This window comes from Poromitra crassiceps (genome assembly GCF_964638095.1).
Source record: "Poromitra crassiceps genome assembly, chromosome: 1".
Lineage (NCBI taxonomy): Eukaryota > Metazoa > Chordata > Actinopteri > Beryciformes > Melamphaidae > Poromitra > Poromitra crassiceps.
This window is the reverse complement of record NC_139623.1, coordinates 71,683,032-71,704,250: the sequence shown is the minus strand read 5'-3', so window position 1 is coordinate 71,704,250 and position 21,219 is coordinate 71,683,032. Positions and strand designations below refer to the sequence as shown.

The 21,219-nt window shown below is 45.3% G+C and overlaps 2 protein-coding genes and 3 pseudogenes across 5 annotated transcripts; 4 read left to right on the top strand and 1 right to left on the bottom strand.

Annotated features, from left to right (window-relative positions):
• The first annotated feature begins 6,097 nt into the window (after positions 1 to 6,097).
• Positions 6,098 to 7,277, top strand: LOC310776669 (claudin-4 pseudogene; annotated as a pseudogene). The gene has a single exon. The product of its transcript is annotated as a claudin-4 pseudogene (transcript).
• A 1,520-nt stretch (positions 7,278 to 8,797) lies between these two features.
• LOC310776691 (claudin-4-like) lies at positions 8,798 to 9,436 on the top strand (the record flags this gene model as incomplete). The annotated part of the gene is made up of 1 exon (XM_083636849.1): positions 8,798 to 9,436. The coding sequence occupies one exon, from the start codon at positions 8,798 to 8,800 to the stop codon at positions 9,434 to 9,436; it is 639 nt and encodes a 212-aa protein (XP_083492975.1).
• Positions 9,437 to 11,332: 1,896 nt separating this feature from the next.
• On the bottom strand, positions 11,333 to 11,974 carry LOC310776679 (claudin-like protein ZF-A89 pseudogene; annotated as a pseudogene). The gene has a single exon. The product of its transcript is annotated as a claudin-like protein ZF-A89 pseudogene (transcript).
• Positions 11,975 to 13,280: 1,306 nt separating this feature from the next.
• LOC310776702 (claudin-like protein ZF-A89) lies at positions 13,281 to 13,919 on the top strand (the record flags this gene model as incomplete). The annotated part of the gene is made up of 1 exon (XM_083636858.1): positions 13,281 to 13,919. The coding sequence occupies one exon, from the start codon at positions 13,281 to 13,283 to the stop codon at positions 13,917 to 13,919; it is 639 nt and encodes a 212-aa protein (XP_083492984.1).
• Positions 13,920 to 16,150: 2,231 nt separating this feature from the next.
• On the top strand, positions 16,151 to 17,324 carry LOC310776713 (claudin-4 pseudogene; annotated as a pseudogene). The gene has a single exon. The product of its transcript is annotated as a claudin-4 pseudogene (transcript).
• Positions 17,325 to 21,219: the final 3,895 nt, after the last annotated feature.

Genomic DNA, 21,219 nt, shown 5'->3' with positions numbered 1-21,219 from the left:
AAGTGAGATGACACAAGTGTTTTGAAGATAGAAGCTGCTGCCTCCCTTTGGACAGTGTAGAGAATGACAGACAGATCGGAGCCAGACTTCAGAGACTTGGCCATTTTCCTTTCAAGTGACCGTGTGGGAGGTTAGGTTTTAGAAGTGTAACATCCAAGCCTAGACAGCTGGCCATAGATCATATCCTTTTGTTTTTGCACTGCCCTCTCTTTGTTGCCGCCTTCCAACACTCATTTCCCGTTAATATCAAGTGTGACCTCCTTTCCTGTGAACTTCTCTGAAGACGAAAACATGTCTGTTCTCACTCACAATCAGTCTTCAGTCTGGTCCAGCCAACACACACAGACAGAATATAATAGGGCTTTTCTTAAAGGCGATCGTGGCCTCTTCAATTTTCACACTTCATTTTTTTCTCCCCCATTTTTGTGAATCTCAATGTAACATTTCAGAACAATTCTGAAACAGAGTGTGACCTTGTAAAGAAATGCAGAGCAGGGCTTGGACCTCTAAAAGGTAAGCAGCCAGACACTGAAGACTAGAGAGTCTACACAAAAAATCATCTTTAATCACAATAAATGATTAACAACTAGAATATCTAAATTTCCTAACGACAATTTAATTGTGCTTGCTGTCCTCGTCACGCCCCGCCTCCTTGAAACGCCCCTGCCCATGCAGCCCCAATCGGCAATGTGTAGCTAGGACGTCTCTAGGTGGTTAAAGGGTGTAGTAACTGGTTGCTAGGGTGTTTCCAGCTGGTCGCTAGGGCGTTTGTAGATGGTTGCTAGGGTGGACTAGGTAATCATGGGGGGGCTATGTGAGTAGAAGCGGGAGGAGCCAAGGAATCCAGGCACGAAATCATTTTGATTGTAGACGCTACAGTTCAAAAGTTATGGACCAAAATGTAAAGATGGCTGTTATAGCGCCACCGTCAGGTGAATCGGTATAATTTTTTAGGTCACAGTAGAAGAGTACGCTATGAACATATGGACCAATTTGGGAACAGTCGCTCTTATGGTTTGTGAGCTACAGGTACTTGATGTTGCTACAGCGCCCCCTATAGACGAAATGACAGAATATTTTTCCTATCAGCTCAGACTACATCCCTCCACACCTGTACCGAGTTTGGTTAGCATCGGACGTTGTGTTCCGGAGTTATAGCGATTTCTGTGAAATAGGCCCCACCCACAGAAATTTGGAAGTCGAGTCTATCGCAACGTTTTTTCAAAAACCGCGAAATCAGTGTTGTGCAGGACAGTCCACACATGATGGGTGCTTTGGTTTGGTGAAGATTGGATAAAATTTCAAGGAGGAATAGCAAAAACAACAACATTTTAAACAAAATTCAAAATGGTGGGAAATATAGTCAGACGGAAATGGGCGTGGCCTATATGAGTAGATGCGGAACGACCCAAGGAATCCAGGGAAAAAAGAAGTTTGATTGTGGACCCTATGGTTCAAAAGTTATGGACCAAAACCTAAAGAGGGCTGTTATAGCGCCACTATCTGGTCAATTGGTGTAATTTTTTCGTGGATAGTAAAAGGCCCCTCTGTGAACCTCCCTGCCAAGTTTGGTAGCTGCACCTCGTATGGTTTCTGAGATACAGCTAATTTAATGCACGATGTTTTGAATTCCCATTCAAGTGAATGGAGATTTTCCCCCGCTTAATTGCAAATAGCAGCCAAACCGCTTGACCAAACCCTTAGCAAAGTCATAGCACCCCTGTCATCAATGAGCCACACATTTTGAGGTCTGGCATGTCTACAGTATGTGCTGCGAAACATGTGGGAGTTATTACCAGGGGCGTAGGCAGAAATTCAATTATGGGTGGGCCTGGATAAAATTGGGTGGGTCTGGATAAAATTGGTGGGGCAATTGCATGACGAAATTTTGCGCGCAAAGCGCGCAAAATTCCTAGATGTCATGAAGTTGTCATGTCAGACTCTGGAGATGATGTGCCCTGCATTTTTAAGCTACAAAACCATTAGCTAGCAAGGCAGCAGCAAGTTTGCCTCTAGAAAACAACCAATTAAAAAAAAAAAAGAAGTGGGTGGGCCTGTGCCTACCCAGGCCCACCCGTAGATACGCCCCTGGTTATTACGCACCAAAAAAGTGCAGATCGAAAAATAGGAGTTTATAGATTGTGCCTTGCTTTCAGCAAGCACAATAGAGACAGTCGGCATGTGTGGGAACGCCCACAAAATGTTAAACGGCTGGCGCACGAGTGGGGTAAAACCGCCGATATATCTCATGGGCTGACTCACCAAAAGACGGTGCTGCGGCTCTAAACTACAGGTTTGGGGGTTCTAGAGCAGAACACAAGACGTCTGCTCAGATGTGCGTTTACTGCGGTGGTTAAATCCCCGATCGTGTCTGCCAGGGCTGGGCTATCAGCTAAATTCTAACTTTTACCCCACCCTGACCACGCCCCCAGCCAGGCTGAGCCAGCTAAACCAGCGTCTATTGTGGGCGTTCCTAGAGCCTGTATGGGCGTTCCCAGACATGCCAACTGTCTCTATAATTATATTGTGCAAGCTGAATATAAAAGTGTTATAGGTGCAACAGTGCTGTAGGCTTACAATAGACACACACAAGTCACAGTGGGCCAAGACAGCGACCCACACCTAAAATTGCAACACAACATGAAACACATTAGCCCCCACGGGGACACCTCGCCATTCCGAAGTGTCGGCATTCCGATCATTGACTTCTATGCTTTCGGAGAGGCGGCCCTTTTTTATCTCCAAAAAATGTTTCGCCGAGAGGTTAGGTTACGCTTAGGCGTGGGGGGTGGGAGAGGTTAGGTTTAGGGTTAGGGTCTGGGGGAGGGTTCTTTCGCAATGGCGAGGTTAGGGTTATAATTTTGTCGGAATGCCGGTATTTCGGAGTGCCGACATTTCGGAATGCCGAGGTGTCCCCAGCCCCCACATACACATAGCATACAATATACAAATGAATATATATACATGAATAAATGGCCAACCCACTCCCCAAGCCATAGCAGCCATGCTCACCAGACTACAGCAGAATATGGGCCCCAATCTGTGCAGCTGCAAGTCGCCCGGGACCCACCGCTAAGACAACTGGACCCACCGCTAAGACAACTGGACCCACCGCTAAGACAACTGGACCCACCGCTAAGACAACTGGACCCACCGCTAAGACAACTGGACCCACCGCTAAGACAACTGGACCCACCGCTAAGACAACTGGCGCTGGGAGGATCCACAACCCATTAACGCGCCGATACAATACAGCACTTAGTTATATGACAGTCATCATAAAACAACATCCAAACCAAAATACAAACATTAAAATACCTGCGCAGCACCACCAGTCGCATACGCCGCTTCCTGAAGCCTGTCTGGCCAATAACTCCTCCCTGGAAATAGTTTCCCAATTAAACCCACACTCAGACGCTTCACTGATGTTTAGGGATATTATCAAATGCACAGATTTACTCTTATACTCAGAAGGTACTCAACATGCACGAGCCACGGTATTAGCTTGTCTTGACTCTGGCTTTCGAAAACACGTCTCAGCTCTGGTTCAACCAGCACGGAAATTGTTTGCTCGTGCCGCCGCCGGAAATATATCTGTGGGAAGACTAGGTCCGCCTCCAATCTATGGCCAACACGCAACCTGACTTGCGTTCTTCAGTTCCACCCGGCCACAAGAGCACAGATTTTGAACATTGCACATAATAGGAGACATTGTACTCTTACAAAGAATGTAACCATGACATCATGCCATGTGTCTGACTTCCTATAGACCAATTTGAGTGGACGTCACGGGGTTACGTCAGTGGTTGCAAAAAACTTACATTGATAGGAACAGAAGTTTATAGGTTGTTCCATTGCAACATTGGTGCACAGCAAATCCGCCATTTTGCCCTGAAAGAGACACCTCTGATTGGCTGGCATGGTTCTATGCTGTTGTCCCATTGGCCATTGTGGCTTTTTTCAAGCCAAAATGGTGGCAGCGCTGTTGTCAAACACATATCAACTCTTACAAAGATACAAATGGGAGTGCTGCATTACGATTACGATTACGATTACGAAAACTTTATTGTCCACAAGTGGAAATTCATCTTTGGTTCCACCGCAGACATGTCTCAAAAGATAAAACACAACAATACACATGACAAACACATGAAACACATGAAACAATGTAATTATGACAAAGAACCTGGCTAGACATCCACAAATAACCACACATCCACAAAACAGTCAACACACATTCATCCACACCGATGCACAAAAGCAGGCTACACCTCCCAATGCAGGTCAAAATGACAAATCATAGGTCTACGACCTGTCCAATTCAAAATCAATTTAAAAAACATTCAGGAGAAGACCTGCTGTACAAAAAACCTCAGCAAAATAAGAAATTAAAACACCACCCTAAGCAGAATCTACCGCATCCTAGTTTTATTTATTGCCATGACAGCATCTGGGACAAAGGACTTCTTATAGATGTTCCTCTGGGTTCCATTGGGTCAAGACATCAATATAGGTTAGCAGAGTAAAAATCAGGTGCTCTTCCAGGATGGGGCATATATTGATACAAGATAAAAAAGAGGTAGCTGTCCAATGTGGTTGCAGGAAATTCCCCAGGTGTTGAAGGCAGCAAAAGGAGACATCCGAGACACTCTGAATCATATTAAAAATCCTTTATTCTAACAGGGATACCAACGCGTTTCCACTCAAAGAGTCTTCATCAGGGTAATGGGAGCAATCACATACAGGTGCTGTATTTAAAGCCCACTGAGGGGTCATGTGATGAGTCACATGGGAGTGATGTAACAAGACCTTTAAAGGAGACACCAGATATGATTGTATATAGTCAACATGGGAGACAAAAGAAAATAAAAAAAACATGGAAAAAGTGTCTTTCCTAAAAAGAACACTTTTTCCATGTTTTTTAATTTTCTTTTGTCTTGTGCGAGGACGATGTCCGGCACTGCCTCTTTGGCCATTTATTTGGATCCTAGACCATCCCCACAGACAGTGAGTAGCGGTTCACTTTCTGCAACCAGTTCAGCCCTGCCCACAAAAATATGTAATCGTTGTTTGTAAACAAAAAAATTGTCTATTGGCAGCTGGGTGTGTCAGAGGAAGGTCACATGACTGTTATATGTCTTCAAATTAAAATTGATTGCAAGTATGTACAGTGTGTAGATTTATTTCACCGACTCTGTAGGCCGTATGGTGTTCTCCCACACACTGGTCACCAACAACAGACGCAATGCTTTAAGATTCAGTCATTACAACCAAAGAAAGTTCACTAACTGGTGAAATTGAACGGCAAAGAAGCAATTCTAGTCAAAATAGCCTACAAGTAAAAAAAACAAATGGTGATGATAAATTGCTATTTATTCACTCATTCATGACCGACATTCATGATCTTCAGCAAACTAAGCTAACTATGTATGGTGCTGAAAGAAGGTAAGGTGTCGGATGTTGCAAGAATACGAGTACCGCCAATCGCCAATCACTTGCAGAAGTTACCTGGTGGTTAGTGTGCATTAGTCAGAGTTAGACAGTAGAGTAGCAGAAGTTACCAGGTGGTTAGTGTGCATTAGTCAGAGGTAGACAGTAGAACATAGTTTGTGGAAGTGCAACACTGGGAAATCCTCTAAGCATAAGACCATATTTGGTCAGTCGGAGGTTTCTATCAGAGGCATTGTATGTACGTAAGAGAGTGAGTCACAGGTGAAACTGGAGAGGGGGAGGGGAGAGAAAGAAAGAAAGAAAGAGAGGATGACCAGCCAGGTAAGTAAGTCAACTACTGTATTACAATCGACTTCAATCACAACACAACATCACAATGTTCAGAAGTATATTGAAATTTAATGAATATGGTGTGTTTTACAATACCATGTGATGCTACAAACAAAAGTCAGCTGTTGAACAAAGACAGAGCAGGTGAGGGAGAGGGAGAGGGAGACTGTGGGTGTAAACAAGGTACAAGGAGAGGTGGGGGGGTGGAGGACCTGAAGAGCAGGTTAGGGATGATGGTTTCCCTCTGTGGCCCCTCCCCTCCAGAGAGCAGATCATATGAACCTGCTCCTCTAAGCCCTCTCTCATTTGACTAACCAGCCTGACTGTCACACACGTACCTCCGTATTTCACAGAAGTAGACAAAGACAAAGGCGTACGTCACTCCAGGAGAGGATCGAAGTGAACATCTGTGAAGTCAAGCCTGACCGATAGGGAGGAACCAGTTTCAAAACAAAGCAACCGCAACAGAGAACGAAACCAGGATGGTGTCCGCCGGGATGCAAATGCTCGGCACGGCCCTGGGGATCTTGGGCTGGATCGGTGCCATCATCGTCTGCGCCATCCCCATGTGGAAGGTCACGGCCTTCATCGGCGCAAACATCGTCACCTCGCAGACGTCCTGGGAGGGCATCTGGATGAACTGCGTCCACCAGAGCACAGGCCAGATGCAGTGCAAGGTCTACGACTCCATGCTGGCCCTCAGCTCCGACCTGCAGGCCGCCCGGGCGCTCACCATCGTCTCCATCATCGTGGGCATCCTGGCCATCCTGCTGGCCGTGGCCGGCGGCAAGTGCACCAACTGCGTGGAGGACGAGGTGTCCAAGGCCAAGGTGGGCGTCGCGTCCGGCGTCATGTTCATCGCCGCCGGGATCCTGTGCCTGGTGCCCGTCTGCTGGACGGCCCACAGCGTCATCCGCGACTTCTACAACCCGCTCTTGGTCAGCGCCCAGAAGAGAGAGCTGGGCGCCGCGCTCTACATCGGATGGGGGGCGGGCGCCCTCCTGCTGATCGGAGGGGGGCTGCTTTGCTGCAACTGCCCCAAAAAGGATGAAGGCTCCTACGCGGCCAAGTACAAAGCTGCCAGATCTGATACCTCAGCGCCGACATCAGGGAAAGACTATGTCTAAAAAAAGTGGGAACCTTCTATTTAGCTGAGATACAGCACCATATTATTGGGACAGATGTACCGGTGCTGCTGGGTTGTTGTGAGTGTTGAGTTTTTACCCATGGCAATTTTTGAAGAAAAAAAAGGCAAGAGAAGAACCTCGCCCAAAGAAGGAAAATGTATTTCTGTGTTGAGGCAGTTATGTGTTTATGTATGTTTGTTGATATGAATGAGTATTCCACTTTGCAACTTTTTTCCTTAAAGTGTCAACTTTACTTTAAGCTTTAACCTCAGTCTTGTTTTAAAAATGCTTCTTTTGTTTTTATGAAATATATGTATGAACTTCAAGTACAAGTAATACTGTAAATAAATATTTTGTTTACAAAGCTGAGACTGTCTGTGCTTGGTTTTTATTTAGTTAGACGTTCAAAATGCAATTGTATTTCATTATACTTCTCTCAAAGGTCCCAAACGGAACGAATAACTTTATTTCACTTTTCACCCACTTTGTGTGTGTCATAGCAATTAAAACCTATTTTCACGGTTAGTCGCATAAATATTCATGCACTATTTCCCTATGATCAAATCAATGCGGAGACCATTTTGAATAACCCCCCCCCCCCCCCCCCCCCCCCCGCACTGAGAACATTTGAGACACATCTATTGTCTGTGTTTCTTGCAGATCAGGTCTAGGTGTGGCACAACAATGAGGAACCAGTCTCTGTTCAAACTGAGAGAGCCTAACTGCAAATTAGCTTGTACAATAATGACTCAAACTGTCATTTGTCAAGAGGGTAAATATTTACCTGCCAACTATTGCCATCACTTTACTTTGATCTTTTGAATGTAATACTACTTTTTCTTTTTACAGTGAATCTTTATGTTTAAAAAAGAAAAATTTAACTACACTTCCTGAGTTGGAAAACACACTTTAGCTCCAACTGCTGCATGCTGTATGACACTCTAAGGTCCTACAGAACAACATGCAGCAGATGCCCATAAAAGCACAATACTGTAGGATACATGAACCTTCTTAAGAAAAAAGTTGTTTTGTGTTCATTTTAGAATATCTACTTCCTGAATTGCTTTAATTAAATGAAACTGAGTGTGGTTTGCGTGTGCGTTTGCTCATCACTTTGTTTGTGTGTGTGTGTGTGTGTGTGTGTGTGTATGTGTGTGTGTGTGTGTGTGTGTGTGTGTGTGTGTGTGTGTGTGTGTGTGTGTGTGTGTGTGTGTGTGTGTGTGTGTGTGTGTGTGTGTGTGTGTGTGTGAGACATTCACACACCAACTGTGTGAATGTTAAACTAAAGATGGTGACTTGATGAAACCCCCAGGATGGAAATCAGGTGTGTGTGTGTGTGTGTGTGTGTGTGTGTGTGTGTGTGTGTGTGTGTGTGTGTGTGTGTGCGTGCGTGCGTGCGTGTGTGTGTGTGCGTGTGTGAGAGAGAGAGAGAGAGAGAGAGAGAGAGAGAGAGAGAGAGAGAGAGAGAGAGAGAGCGAGCGAGCATGCACACAGATGGGGAGCAGGAGCTATTGTTCCCAGTATCGAAGCATTGCTCGAGGTGACAAAGCTTATAGTGTGGGAACAATGGAACACACAGAGAAAAGAGGGACAGGGATATCAAGTCTCCAGCCTGGCCCTTTTGTCTGGGAGCGCAGAAACGCCTCCCTGAACGTTTGAGCTACACCAGATTCCTGTTATACCTTCCCACAGTGAGACCTCCACAGCAGCAGACGTACGTACGAGCATCAGAGCGAAGTGAAACATCTAGTCGTCGTAGCGGTAGAAGAAGAGACCCAACAGCAGCCACAGCTAATTACAACCGGACAGTGTGCAGCAGGACTGACGTGAACATTTTCACAAGAGCGATCCTAGAAGTTCTTCCTCCTAGAAGTAAAGTGTTAGTCATCATGGCTTCTCAGGGCCTCCAGCTCATGGGTGTACTGCTGGCCTTCATCGGCTGGCTGGGCACCATCATCACCTGTGCTTTACCCATGTGGAGAGTCACCGCTTTCGTGGGCGCCAACATCGTGACGGCGCAGGTGATCTGGGAGGGCCTGTGGATGAACTGCGTGGTGCAGAGCACGGGGCAGATGCAGTGCAAAGTCTACGACTCCATGCTGGCGCTGCCCCAGGACCTGCAGGCCGCCCGGGCCATGGTGATCATCTCGGTGATCGTGGGCGTGTTCGGGGTGCTGATGGCGGTGGTGGGCGGCAAGTGCACCAACTGCATGGAGGACGAGGTGGCCAAGGCCAAGGCCTGCATCGTGGCCGGGATCATCTTCATCGTCGCCGCACTGCTGATCATCATCCCCGTGTCGTGGTCCGCCCACGCGGTGATCCGGGACTTCTACAACCCCCTGGTGGTGGCGGCTCAGAGGCGGGAGCTGGGGGCGGGGCTCTACGTGGGCTGGGGCGCCTCGGGGCTGCTGCTGCTGGGAGGAGGGCTGCTCTGCAACAACTGCCCCCCGAGAGACGGCGGGAGAACCTACATGGCCGCCAAGTTCGCCCCGGTCAGGACCGTCTCCTCGGCTGTAGACTACGTCTGAGTGTTGATCTCTCTGAAGGCTGCATGTGTGTGATCTGATAATGACCAGAAATAAGCTTCTCCGAATCACTAAAGAGTGATTCTGAGAATGCAAAAGGGAGATGAGAGCTGTGAAGAAATTCTTGAGGATGACATCTTGCTATGTAGTTGGTTGATATGTTTTGCAGCATTAGTAAAGTAGCACAGAACAGCACAATAAAGTATATCTGCCGAATGGGGGGGGGGGGGGGGAGTAGTCTGCTTATCGATCTGGATGCAATATGTCTGTATCACAAGGATTGTAAGGGATTGTGAGTATACAGCTGCTATCTTTTACTGATCAATCTTTTTCACAACTCAATGTTTCCACCTTTTGTGAATCTCAGGACTGAAAAGTTTGACTTTTGATTAGGAATGAAATTCCTGTGTCCTTAATTTGTCCACTTGAGAGTATATTTCTGTAACTGGAGTTGTTTTATGCATATGAGAGTACAGCACGAAGTGAAGAGATCCGAAGACAAGCACTTCTTTATTAAACAACTTTCTGTCGATCAAAATATTAAAAGATTGTTGGGCCAAGTATACTGTATTATACATCTTAAGTGAAAAGCAAAACTGGTAACAATGAAATAAAAATGACCTAAGTGAACCGACTGGATTTTCATTTTGATACGGTAAGCACAATTCAAACACGTTGTGATCTTTTTTTTTTTATCAAATCATAATCGCAGATGAACTTCTAATTCTCTTTAATGTCAAAATTAACAAATTTTTACATTCTACACTCAACATTCTATACAGCAAACGGCTTATTTCCCGCTCTCGGGTTGTCTCTGTGCATACAGGTCATAAAAGTGAAATAGTGTAAAAGTCTTCCCTGTTCAATACAAGACTCCTCGCTACCTACCACTCCATGATAAGGCGTTCAGGAATGTGTGGGAGTGGACTCATGTATCTGGCCAGCTGAGATGTTTGCCAGCTGAGATGTTTGCCATGGTGTAATCGGCTGCCCTTTTGTATTGAGACAGTAGTAATTTACAGTTTCTGTCTTGAGTAAAATAGACGTCACTGCCAGCAGAGACAACAGGGCTGCACTGTGCATGCTTGGATACATGTTGCTAGGGGAACTGTTTTCTATCTCCCAAAGAATGGATTTTTACACATTTGCCCTGTACTGGCACATCTGCCAAGTCCTGTCAGGTTGATGTATCCTGAAACCACTTAATGGTTTCTTTTTGTTTACAGACATTTTTCATTTGAAACCACAAAGCAAATTAATGATAGGCTCCCCTTGTTTTCACTATTGTGTTTCTTCTTGCATTATGGTTCCCACAGCTGTTGTAATCATACGTCAGGTTTAACAAAAACAATGTTGACAAAAATACAGCATTTTTTCTTTTTTTACTTTAATGAAAAAAAATATAACATTAAATCAAAGAAAACTTGATGAACAAATGTATGATTATGTACCCCACCACCAAAGTGTTTTTGTTGCAAATTGTTCATCGGGCAAAGCTGAGCCTGTTTATTTGTGTAAATTATATCGGAATTATAACTAACTATCAATGATTCTAACACAACAACACATAGACTGAGTCATACAAAAAGGATATTCTTAATGCATGCAGCCACACACACACACACACACACACACACACACACACACACACACACACACACACACACACACACACAGAAAATGATGGGATTATCCTAACATATATGGCACATACCTCAGTCTGTCTTGTCCAGTTAAGAAACAAAAGGCTACACTGTTAGTCAAAACAAATTAGTCAATCACAAAATCACTGCAAATCACAGCTCACACAATTTGATAAGCAACACGTATACCTAATAGGATCAAACATCCTTCAAAAGACAGTCTCTCTTGTCCTGCTGCAAACAGCTCAAAACACACTCAAACAAACTCCTTCCCGGGCGTGGTGGATTTAGGCGGGGAATACTTTGCTCCGTTATAGCGTTCTCCTCCCCTCGACGCCGCCGGACACTGACAGCAGAGGAGAGCGCCGCCGATCAGCAGCAGTCCCGACGCGCCCCAGCCCACGTACAGGCACGCGCCCAGCTCTCTCCTCTGTGCATCCGGAACCATGGGGTTGTAGAAGTCCTTTATGATGGTGTTGGCGGGCAGACACACCGTCACCAGGCACAGGGCCCCGCTCAGGAGGAAGAAAACGCCTGCAGAGATGGCCACCCTGGCCTTGGCTGCTCTGTCCCGCACGCAGGTGGTGCACTTCCCTCCGACCACGGAGAGCAGCAGGCCGAACAGCGAGAGCAGGATGGCGATGACCACCATGGCCCGCGCCGCCTGGAGGTCCGGAGGCAGGGCCAGCAGAGAGTCGTACACCTTGCACTGCATCTGGCCCGTGCTCTGCACCACACAGGTCATCCACAGGCCCTCCCAGATGGTCTGCGCCACCACGATGTTGTTGCCGATGAACGCAGACACTTTCCACATGGGCAGGATGCAGATGATGATGTTTCCGACCCATCCGAGCACCGCCAGCCCCACTCCCAGAATCTGCAGCCCCAAAGATGCCATTTCTTGTTTGCTGATGTGTCTCCTTCTTCCTCTGAGCTCTGCTGCACTAGGTTTTCCTAGAGTGCGGGGCAGTTTTATACACCGATTATCCAGAGCCCCCCTCCCCCCCTTCCTCCTCTGGGTGGGCTTTGGCTACAGTACTTAGATGTACACATCAATCATATTGCCTTTGAGTTCAGACATGGGTCGCCCCTCTTCCCAGATGCCTTTGGTGCCTGTACGAACCGTGCTGAGGAAAATAAACTGTGGAATATTGTGCTTTTAGTCAAGAGAGTATAGGTTCAAAGCCTGTTTGTCCTGCTGGTCGTGACAGTATTCAGATTTTGTAAAAATGTCATATATGAAAATCTACATTTATTGAATCATGAAATAACAGGCTACTTTATATTATCGGACAACTTTTTGTTTAAAAAGATGAATGATTGCTACTACAAAGCTCTCTCAAGTTCATTGCACATCAATGTTTCACACAGTAACAGGGGACTCGGAAACTTTGCAGATGGTAGAAAGGGACCTGACTTCTTCCAATTATTTCTCTGTCACTGAATCTCATTCAGCAAAAGTTAAATGTAAACCACTGAAAGTGATATTTTGATTTGGTAAAACGTTGGCACCTATGGTTGCTGTCATTATTCCTAATTATTCATGTATTTATCTCTAGAGGTATTTGTCATTGTTACATCTTTGTTTTCATGTTAGTATTTCATATGGACCTATGGCACAGCAAATCTCAAAACAAAAGTAAACTTAAAACAGAGTGAATCTGTTCAGATCAGCAGTGACTGACTAATTGACACATCTGGTATCAATAAGCCTTGAGTGTCTGCACAAGTAAAACAAATAAAAATAAAGTAAAATAAAGTGGCAACTGAGCAGCCATCAATCTCATACAATATTATTTGCATTCCATTCTGTACAGACAGTTCAAAATACAACACTGGAGAGTGCTTTAAGATCTTTGCAGACAATACACACAAACACATTCCCATGCAGATGTGCTATTTAGTAATTGAGTCACCACATCATACACCAAAATCATATCATAAGCTCAAATGTATAGTCAAAACCGTTCACATTTCTAAAACAGGATCACAACTTCTTACAAGAAGCTATAGAGATTTGATGGCAACCGGCTCACTTAACGACCACAGGTGTTTTCAATTTGCACAACCAATCACCAACTCTCCAACCAATGGGTATAAGAGACACAGGTGAGACACTTGGCTAAATCAATCTGTCATTGTGAGTGCAGCCACAGCTCCCAGTACTACTGTTGTTTTGTTCCCTGCTGAATTGAGGCAACACTATGGCGTCTGCTGGTCTCCAGGTCTTCGGCATCTTCCTGGCGGTCATCGGCTTTCTGGGAGACATCATCATCTGCGCCCTGCCCATGTGGAGGGTGTCCGCTTTCATCGGCAACAACATCGTGACGGCGCAGGTCTACTGGGAGGGCCTGTGGATGAACTGTGTGAAACAGAGCACAGGACAGATGCAGTGCAAGGTGTACGACTCCATGCTGGCGTTGCCCCGTGACCTGCAGGCGGCCAGGGCCTTGGTGGTCATCTCCATCCTGGTGGCCCTCCTGGGGATCCTGCTCTCCACGGCGGGGGGGAAGTGCACCAACTGCATCGAGGACGAGGTGCACAAGAGCAAGGTGGCCATCGCCGCGGGGGTGTGCTTCATCGTCGGCGGCATCCTCTGCCTGATCCCAGTGTCTTGGTCTGCCAACGAAGTCATCAGGAACTTCTACAACCCCGTCATGGTGGACGCGCAGAGGAGGGAGCTGGGTGCGTCGCTCTTCATCGGCTGGGGCTCGGCCGGTCTCATGTTGATGGGCGGCGCGCTCCTCTGCTGCCAGTGCTCAGGAGAGCGCAAGGATGGAGGAGGATACTCGGCCAAATATTCTGCTCCCCGCTCGACAGCCAGTGGAGGAGCTTACGTTTGACAGCTCTTCAAAGTGCCTTGGGGGGGGGGGGGGATGGCAAACGACCAGCTCCATGAAGTGAACTATTTTAAGTTTTTGAAATGTGTTTTAATTCTGATTTTTACTTTTTAATGCTTTATTAAATGAAATCAAACTTTACATCATTGCATGGCTTTCTCTGGGGGGTGGTGAGGTGTACATGGCATGTGTGCATCTGCTTCAGTGCAGACCACAATGATTCTTTATTCATATTGTATTCCCATGAGTTTGACATGCATTTGGTTTAGTTGCAAACATTTTCCTACCAAGATGACTTCGGTTAACCCAAATTCAGTCATTAGGTTAGTAAGAAGGTTGGCTTTTTGGGGTTTTCCAGGTAAGCAGCATATTGGAAGGGATGGTTTTTTAATCTAGCCCCATTTGTAACTTAATTATTGGGTTACCAGAGTTCCTCCTCAACACAATCTATGCTGTACCTCATAGTAGCTCTGCAAAGTTGGGCAAAAAACGAATGCAAGGTGAATGGGGTCACAGTCCTGTGTGTACAAGCTGACTGAAGCTCACTGAAAATTACTTTGTGCACTGGAAGAAGCTTAGTGAGCCTCAGTCAGTTTGTACTTTGGGGAACGTGACACTGCGCCGTTTTTGCCCAACCTTCCAGAGCTGAGGTACAGCATGGATTGTGCTGAGAAAGAACATTAATTAGTAAGTAACAAATGGGGCTGGACTTTAAAAAATTGCTACTAGCCCATGTACATGAAATGCACACAATACTTCCAACTTCTCGTGGTGTAATCAAAGTCTGGTGGAAGTCCAGAGTTGAAAAGGTGTTGATACCTTGCTTTTAGCTGAAATGTTCACGTCGAGCTCAAAAGTTCCACTGAAAACGTGAGTGTCAATGACTGCTTTTACATGCACACAATATTCCACTTTTTGCCCATATTCTGAAAATGACTATTCCGACTAAATGAATAATCCACTAACATTCCTGTTTACATGGGGGGGGGGGGGAGAGATGCAGTTAGGCAGAGTTTTTCTGTTGAGAATAAAAAGAGTAGCACTATTCTTACCAGCATCACTTGGTCCATTTCAGGAGCAGCTGCTGCTGGAAAGTTTGGCGTTGCGCAGCCAAGTCTTTCATAAAAAGTAGGCTAGTAGTAGCCTACGTTATTACCTCGCATGCTGGCAAGCATTGTAGACTTCCGTGGGCACCACTCTTTAAATATCTCTTTAATTCGCTGTTTCTCATCTCGTGATCAGAAATGTTGGCTTTTCTTTTTGCATGCCAGAGATGATGGATGATATATCGCCCGCCCTGTTCTAGCACACATCAGCTGACCACAAACAGGCAACATGCGTCGCAAACTGCGGTTAAAAACCCTGATTGAGATGCATATTCCGAATGCGCTGTATACATGATCAAATAATCCTCCTAAAACCCGAATAATACTGGAATAACCCAGATGTCTTAATCGGAAAATGCTAAATTCGGGGAACAAGGGCAAATTCGGAAAATGCAACTGGATATGCTGTTTACATGACACTTATCAAATTCAGAATATTGTCATTTTCCGAATAATAGTGGAATATTGTGTCCATATAGACGTCAACTTGGCATCTGGAGAGTTGGTTTATGCCAGTTGAGCAGTAAGGTTTTTCTTTGGTCGGCATTTACTTCCAATTGTTTCTGAGAATCCTCTTGTTTCCCTGGAAAAGTCCACAAATGTTTTGTGGACTAAACTGAACCCGACCTTCCACTGGCATGAGGGTGATTAAGATTTAATTTTTTGGGTGAACCTATCCTTTAAATACTGCCGGTGCCAGATCTCTGAGGTGTGTGTGTGTGTGTGTGTGTGTGTGCCCCCCCCCCCCCCCCTTCCCCCCATCAAGATGACAACACACTCCTTAAACGCTTTCAAAGGGGCTCACTGAAATGCATCAAACTACCCACTTCAAAGTGTAAACTTTAGAGTGACTGAGTGAACAAACCTGCACACATAAGTCAGGGAGTCAATCCTCGGATCCTTAGCTTTTTGCTTCCTAAAGTCAGCGTTTTCTCACTCAAATGAAACTTGCGTCAAAGCTTTCAGCTTGGAGAACAAAACTGTTCTTTATACATGGACGGTTCCCCAGGTAACCGCTTTCCCCTCCCACTTCATACCATGTAAGAATCAAGACAAGCAGGAAACCTGATACACAAACTAGCTCAGTCCCTTCAGTCCCCTCCCTGCTTTCATTACCTGCCTGCAGTGCAAACACATGGAGGATCACACGACGGTAACTAACTGCTTCACCTGTTTTTTTTACCAGCGGTTGAGAGAGAACTGGACAGCAATGGTGATCTGCCGCCGCTCACCTGAAAGGGGATTTTGACATCTTTAATTTTAAACTTATTCCCTCGACTTTGATTTTCTTTGACACAAAAATGAGCAACAATCACATTATTGGTATCTGTCTGGCCATTCTTGGCTTGATGGGCACCATCCTGATATGCGGCCTGCCAGCCTGGAAGGTGACGGCCTTCATTGGGGCAAACGTCATCACCGCCCAGGTCTTCTGGGAAGGCTTATGGATGAACTGTGTGATCCAGAGCACGGGCCACTCGCAGTGTAAGGCCTATGACTCATTCCTGGCTCTACCGCAGCCGCTGCAGGCGTCCAGAGGACTCGTCTGCGTCTCCATCGCCGTCAGCGCGGTGGCCATCGGGCTCACCGTGGTCGGAGGCCGCTGCACCAACTTCTTTCGGGACGACTGGCTGAGGAAATCCAGCCTGGGCATGGCCGGAGGAGTGGTGTTTATCATCGCAGGGGTCCTGTGTATTATCCCGGTCAGCTGGTCCGCTCACGGCATCATCACGGGCTTCTACAACCCGCTGGCCACCCAGGAGAGGAGAGGCGAGCTGGGGGCGTCCATCTACGTGGGCTGGGTGTCTGGAGCGCTGCTCATCATCGGAGGAGGGATGCTGTGCGGCACCTACAGGTGCTGAGGCAGCGGAGAAGATGAGGGACTGCAAATCCCTCAGTCAAATACTGTATTATACTAGAATCAATAATGTCATGTATTTAGTCTCACAGAAGGGAATTATTTCTTATGTTCCTCAGCACTGGGGGAATCCTTTGACTTTCTGAAAAAGATCCCGTTCAACACGGACTTCAACAGATTGCACGATACTGAGATTGTATGACAAATTGATGTGTAAAATGTGAAAATGGCAGAACACTATAATTTCTTTTAGGACATTTTTAAGTGTAGATTAATGCCATACCACTGTATATGACATTTTGCTTTTAAAGTTAAATTAGGAAGTCTAGATTAGCTAACAGTTGTATTGTATTCTGTCAATGTACAGTATGTTAACTAGAAAATCAAATAGAGTCCGCACACTGGATTTTAAAGGCTCCTGGTCAATTTATTAACGTTTCGATCCCAAGGATCTTCGTCAGATCGTCTGACGAAGATCCTTGGGATCGAAACGTTAATAAATTGACCAGGAGCCTTTAAAATCCAGTGTGTGGACTCTATTTGTTTTTCTAATTCTATGATTCATTTGTCCAGCACCTGACTTTTTGTAGATGTGCATGCTCTCCTGTTTTTTCAGTATGTTAACTAAACAGATTTTTGAAGCTGAAATTTTGTGAAGTAAATGTATGTGAAGTGTGGATATTAAATAGCTGGTGTAACTGTAGCCATTTAGTGTCATTCATCTTATTGTTCTTAAAACCAGTTAAAATTCTGCCAATGGTTTGAAGATATGTCACTTTGGGGGGGGGGGGGGTTTCTACCAGTATCAATATCTCAAAATTAAACCAGGGAAAATAAGACAGAGCACTCCACTAGTATGAAGAAATTGTAACTTCAAGAAGTTGAAATGTAATAGAAACAATTGAAATTATCTCACTTCAGCATCCCCCCCCACTTTGTTTCAGAAACATAACAGACTCAGTGTTTTGTACAGAAGACTACAAATACATTGTTGTTGTTGTATATTTGCTACTATATGTTTGCATTTCAGTCCATTTTAGTATTATTTTATCAGCTTTTATCAGACAGACCATATTACATATTACATTAGCACAAATGGGAGACACAATGTGGTTTACATAGGTGTTGCAAAACTGTAATGCTGGTTGGTCAGGATGATTAAAACAATGTCTCTGTAAGCAATGAGACCCAAAAAGAACACACGCACGGACGCACACACGCACGCGCACGCACACACACACACACACACACACACACACACACACACACACACACACACACACACACACACACACACACACACACACACACACACACACACAGAGATGGGCAGTATTTTAAATACATGTATTTCAAATACTTTTGTGTATTTTGCATTAAGCATTTGGCTGGACAGAGAAAAAGTAAGATGTAATCGAGTACCGCAGGGATGATGTATTTTTGTAGGCTTAACCAGAAATGGCCACCATGTTGGTTCTTATGGGGAAAAGGCTGGATTTTAGAATGGGTATTTTGGTAAATGAATGAAATAAGATCTGTGGTTAACAAAAGTTTATGGGAGTGGTAATTTGTGTTCAGCAGGATAATCTTCACAAACAAAGACCACTTTTATGACTTTTAGAACGTTTTCTGAAAATCTCATAAAAAAACACATTTACTTCCGGACTCATTCCTGCGGTACTCTATTTGTATCAAAATACTTTCAGAGCTTGTATTTGTGTATTTTAAAGTTTATTTAAACACAGAAAATACATTGTTTATTTTATGTGATTTTATTCTCAAATTGACATATTTATATCCCCATGTTTAAACTGTGGAATGAAAAAAAAACTCAATGTGAGATGTTGCTTTTTTTTTATCTGCCTCTGGCTTACCCTCATAACAAACCCGACCACAAATCAGAGTCAGAGTAGGGCAGGTCGTGAGTCAGATGGGCCCTTCCCATGGGGTCGCGTTTACCGTGAATATGACATGATCCAGTTGAACGCCCACCACATGTGGTATTCACGACATGTTAAGTGGACCACTTCTGATAGCTTCCAGTTGTGACTTGTGACGTTTTTGGAAAATGGTGGACGCCATGGAAGTTGATGGAAAGTAAATACATTGTAATTTTAGCCATACTAGGCAACTCGCATGCTACGCGTGCTCGATTCCAAGCCTTGGCCGCTGCGTGGGCTCGCCCGCCCTGCAGCTCGCCGAGCTGGCCCTGCGGCTGTGCAGCTCGCATACACAGGTTGCTCCTTGATGACATACTTCAGGGATGCTGGATCACCTGTCCTGGAGCTCAAGATTCAAGATTCAAGATTCAAGATTTTTATTGTCACTCCATGGTACAAGTATCACGTGTGAAATTCTTGTGCTGTGGACTCCGTTTACAACATAGTACAAATATAACAGGGCATATGGGTGCAAAAACAACAAGAGACACAACAAGCAATAAGGCAGTATAGTGATAAGACAAGTCAGAGACAGTGGCATATTCACTGCACATAGGTGCACACTTTAGACGTGCTTAAACATTTTGAATTCTGCGTATTTGACATACAGGTGCAAATAACATATTCCTTATTAAACATACAATTAAACTCGGCATTTTAAATTCGGCGTATTTGACATACAGGTGCAAATAGCATATTCCTTATTAAACATACAATTAAACGTTAGACATACGTAATGGTAGCAGCTACAGTACGGTACAGTGCGGCTACTACACTATTTGTGTATGTTAAGGAGTCTCGTGGCCTGCGGGAAGAAACTGTTCCTCAAGCGATTTGTGCGTGCTTTCGGAACCCTGTATCTTCTCCCTGAGGGTAGCAGGGAGAACAGGCTGTTGTGGGGATGGTTTGTGTCTTTGATGATCTTCAGGGACCTCCTGAGGCACCGCTGTTTATACAGTTCATGCAGATCTGGCAACTCACATTCTGTTACGTGCTGTGCCGCGCGTCTCACTCTCCGTAGCGCCCTGCGGTCCATGGTGGTACAGTTCCCGTACCAGGTGGTGAAGCCGCCAGTCAGCAGGCTTTCAATGGTGCCTCTGTAGAAGTCCCTGAGGATTTCTTTCCTTAGCCCAAATTTCTTCAGGGGCTTGAGTCCGTGTATTCGCTGTTGGGCCTTTTTGACGACAGTGGCGGTGTGGCCGGCCCAAGTCAGGTCCTGGTGGACCCCCCCCCCCCCCCCCTGTAGTCTACAATGATCTCCTTGGTCTTGGAGACGTTCAGAGAGAGGTGGTTGTCCTGGCACCATTGTTCCAGGGCCCCCATTCCAGCTGGCAACATACAGCTGTCCATTGCTGAAGATGGGGGTCTGAAGCCTGACTCCCACTTCTTTCAGTCAGTACGTTTACATGCACAGTTAAGTCGAGCTATGGTTATAGCTTGATTAGGCTATTTACTCGGACTACTGTCCTTGTCCCAGTATACATGCACGGGTGGGAAATCGATTTATTGTTGGGATCATGTTGCCTCCGCTACGATAGGTGCACTCTTTCCCCTCAGGCTCGGCCAATTCTAACAACTGGTAGCAGCAAGTCTCTTAATAATGCAGCTATTTAATAAAAAAATATGATATAATTATACAAACGTTTCCCCTCAAACTACTCAAACTAGGAATTTCGCACGCTAAGCGCACTCGAATAGGGTGGAACTCTGGACAAACAGACTGACACCGCCCACCCACCTAGGCGCCATCGTGCAACTGTGCGCCATCGCCTCATACAGTTGCTCAAGTGACATCACTATGATGTATTTTTTTTTGTATGTTTAAAGTACAAAATACGTATTTGTATTTTGATACATTTTCAACCCAGTATTTTGTATTTTTACATATTTTTGTGCAAGTATTTGTAATTTGTATCACACACACACACACACACACACACACACACACACACACACACACACACACACACACACACACACACACACACACACACACACACACACTCTGAGGCTACTCACTGTTTTGCATAAAACATCTGAATGTACATAAAAGCCAGAATATCTCGACTTGCTGCTCACATAATTACCTAATATGTATTTACAGAAGACAGCTTGGAGCACACACACACACACACACACACACACACACACACACACACACACACACACACACACACACACACACACACACACACACACACACACACACACACACAACCTCCCTCTCTGTTGATCTTTGTGTCATCTGACTTTAGCACACAGTAGAATGTGTGTGTGTGTGTGTGTGTGTGTGTGTGTGTGTGTGTGTGTGTGTGTGTGTGTGTGTGTGTGAGAGACACAGTATGTAACGTCTGCTGTCAGCAACTTACTCTCCATTTCCAGCAAAACAAGAGAGAAAT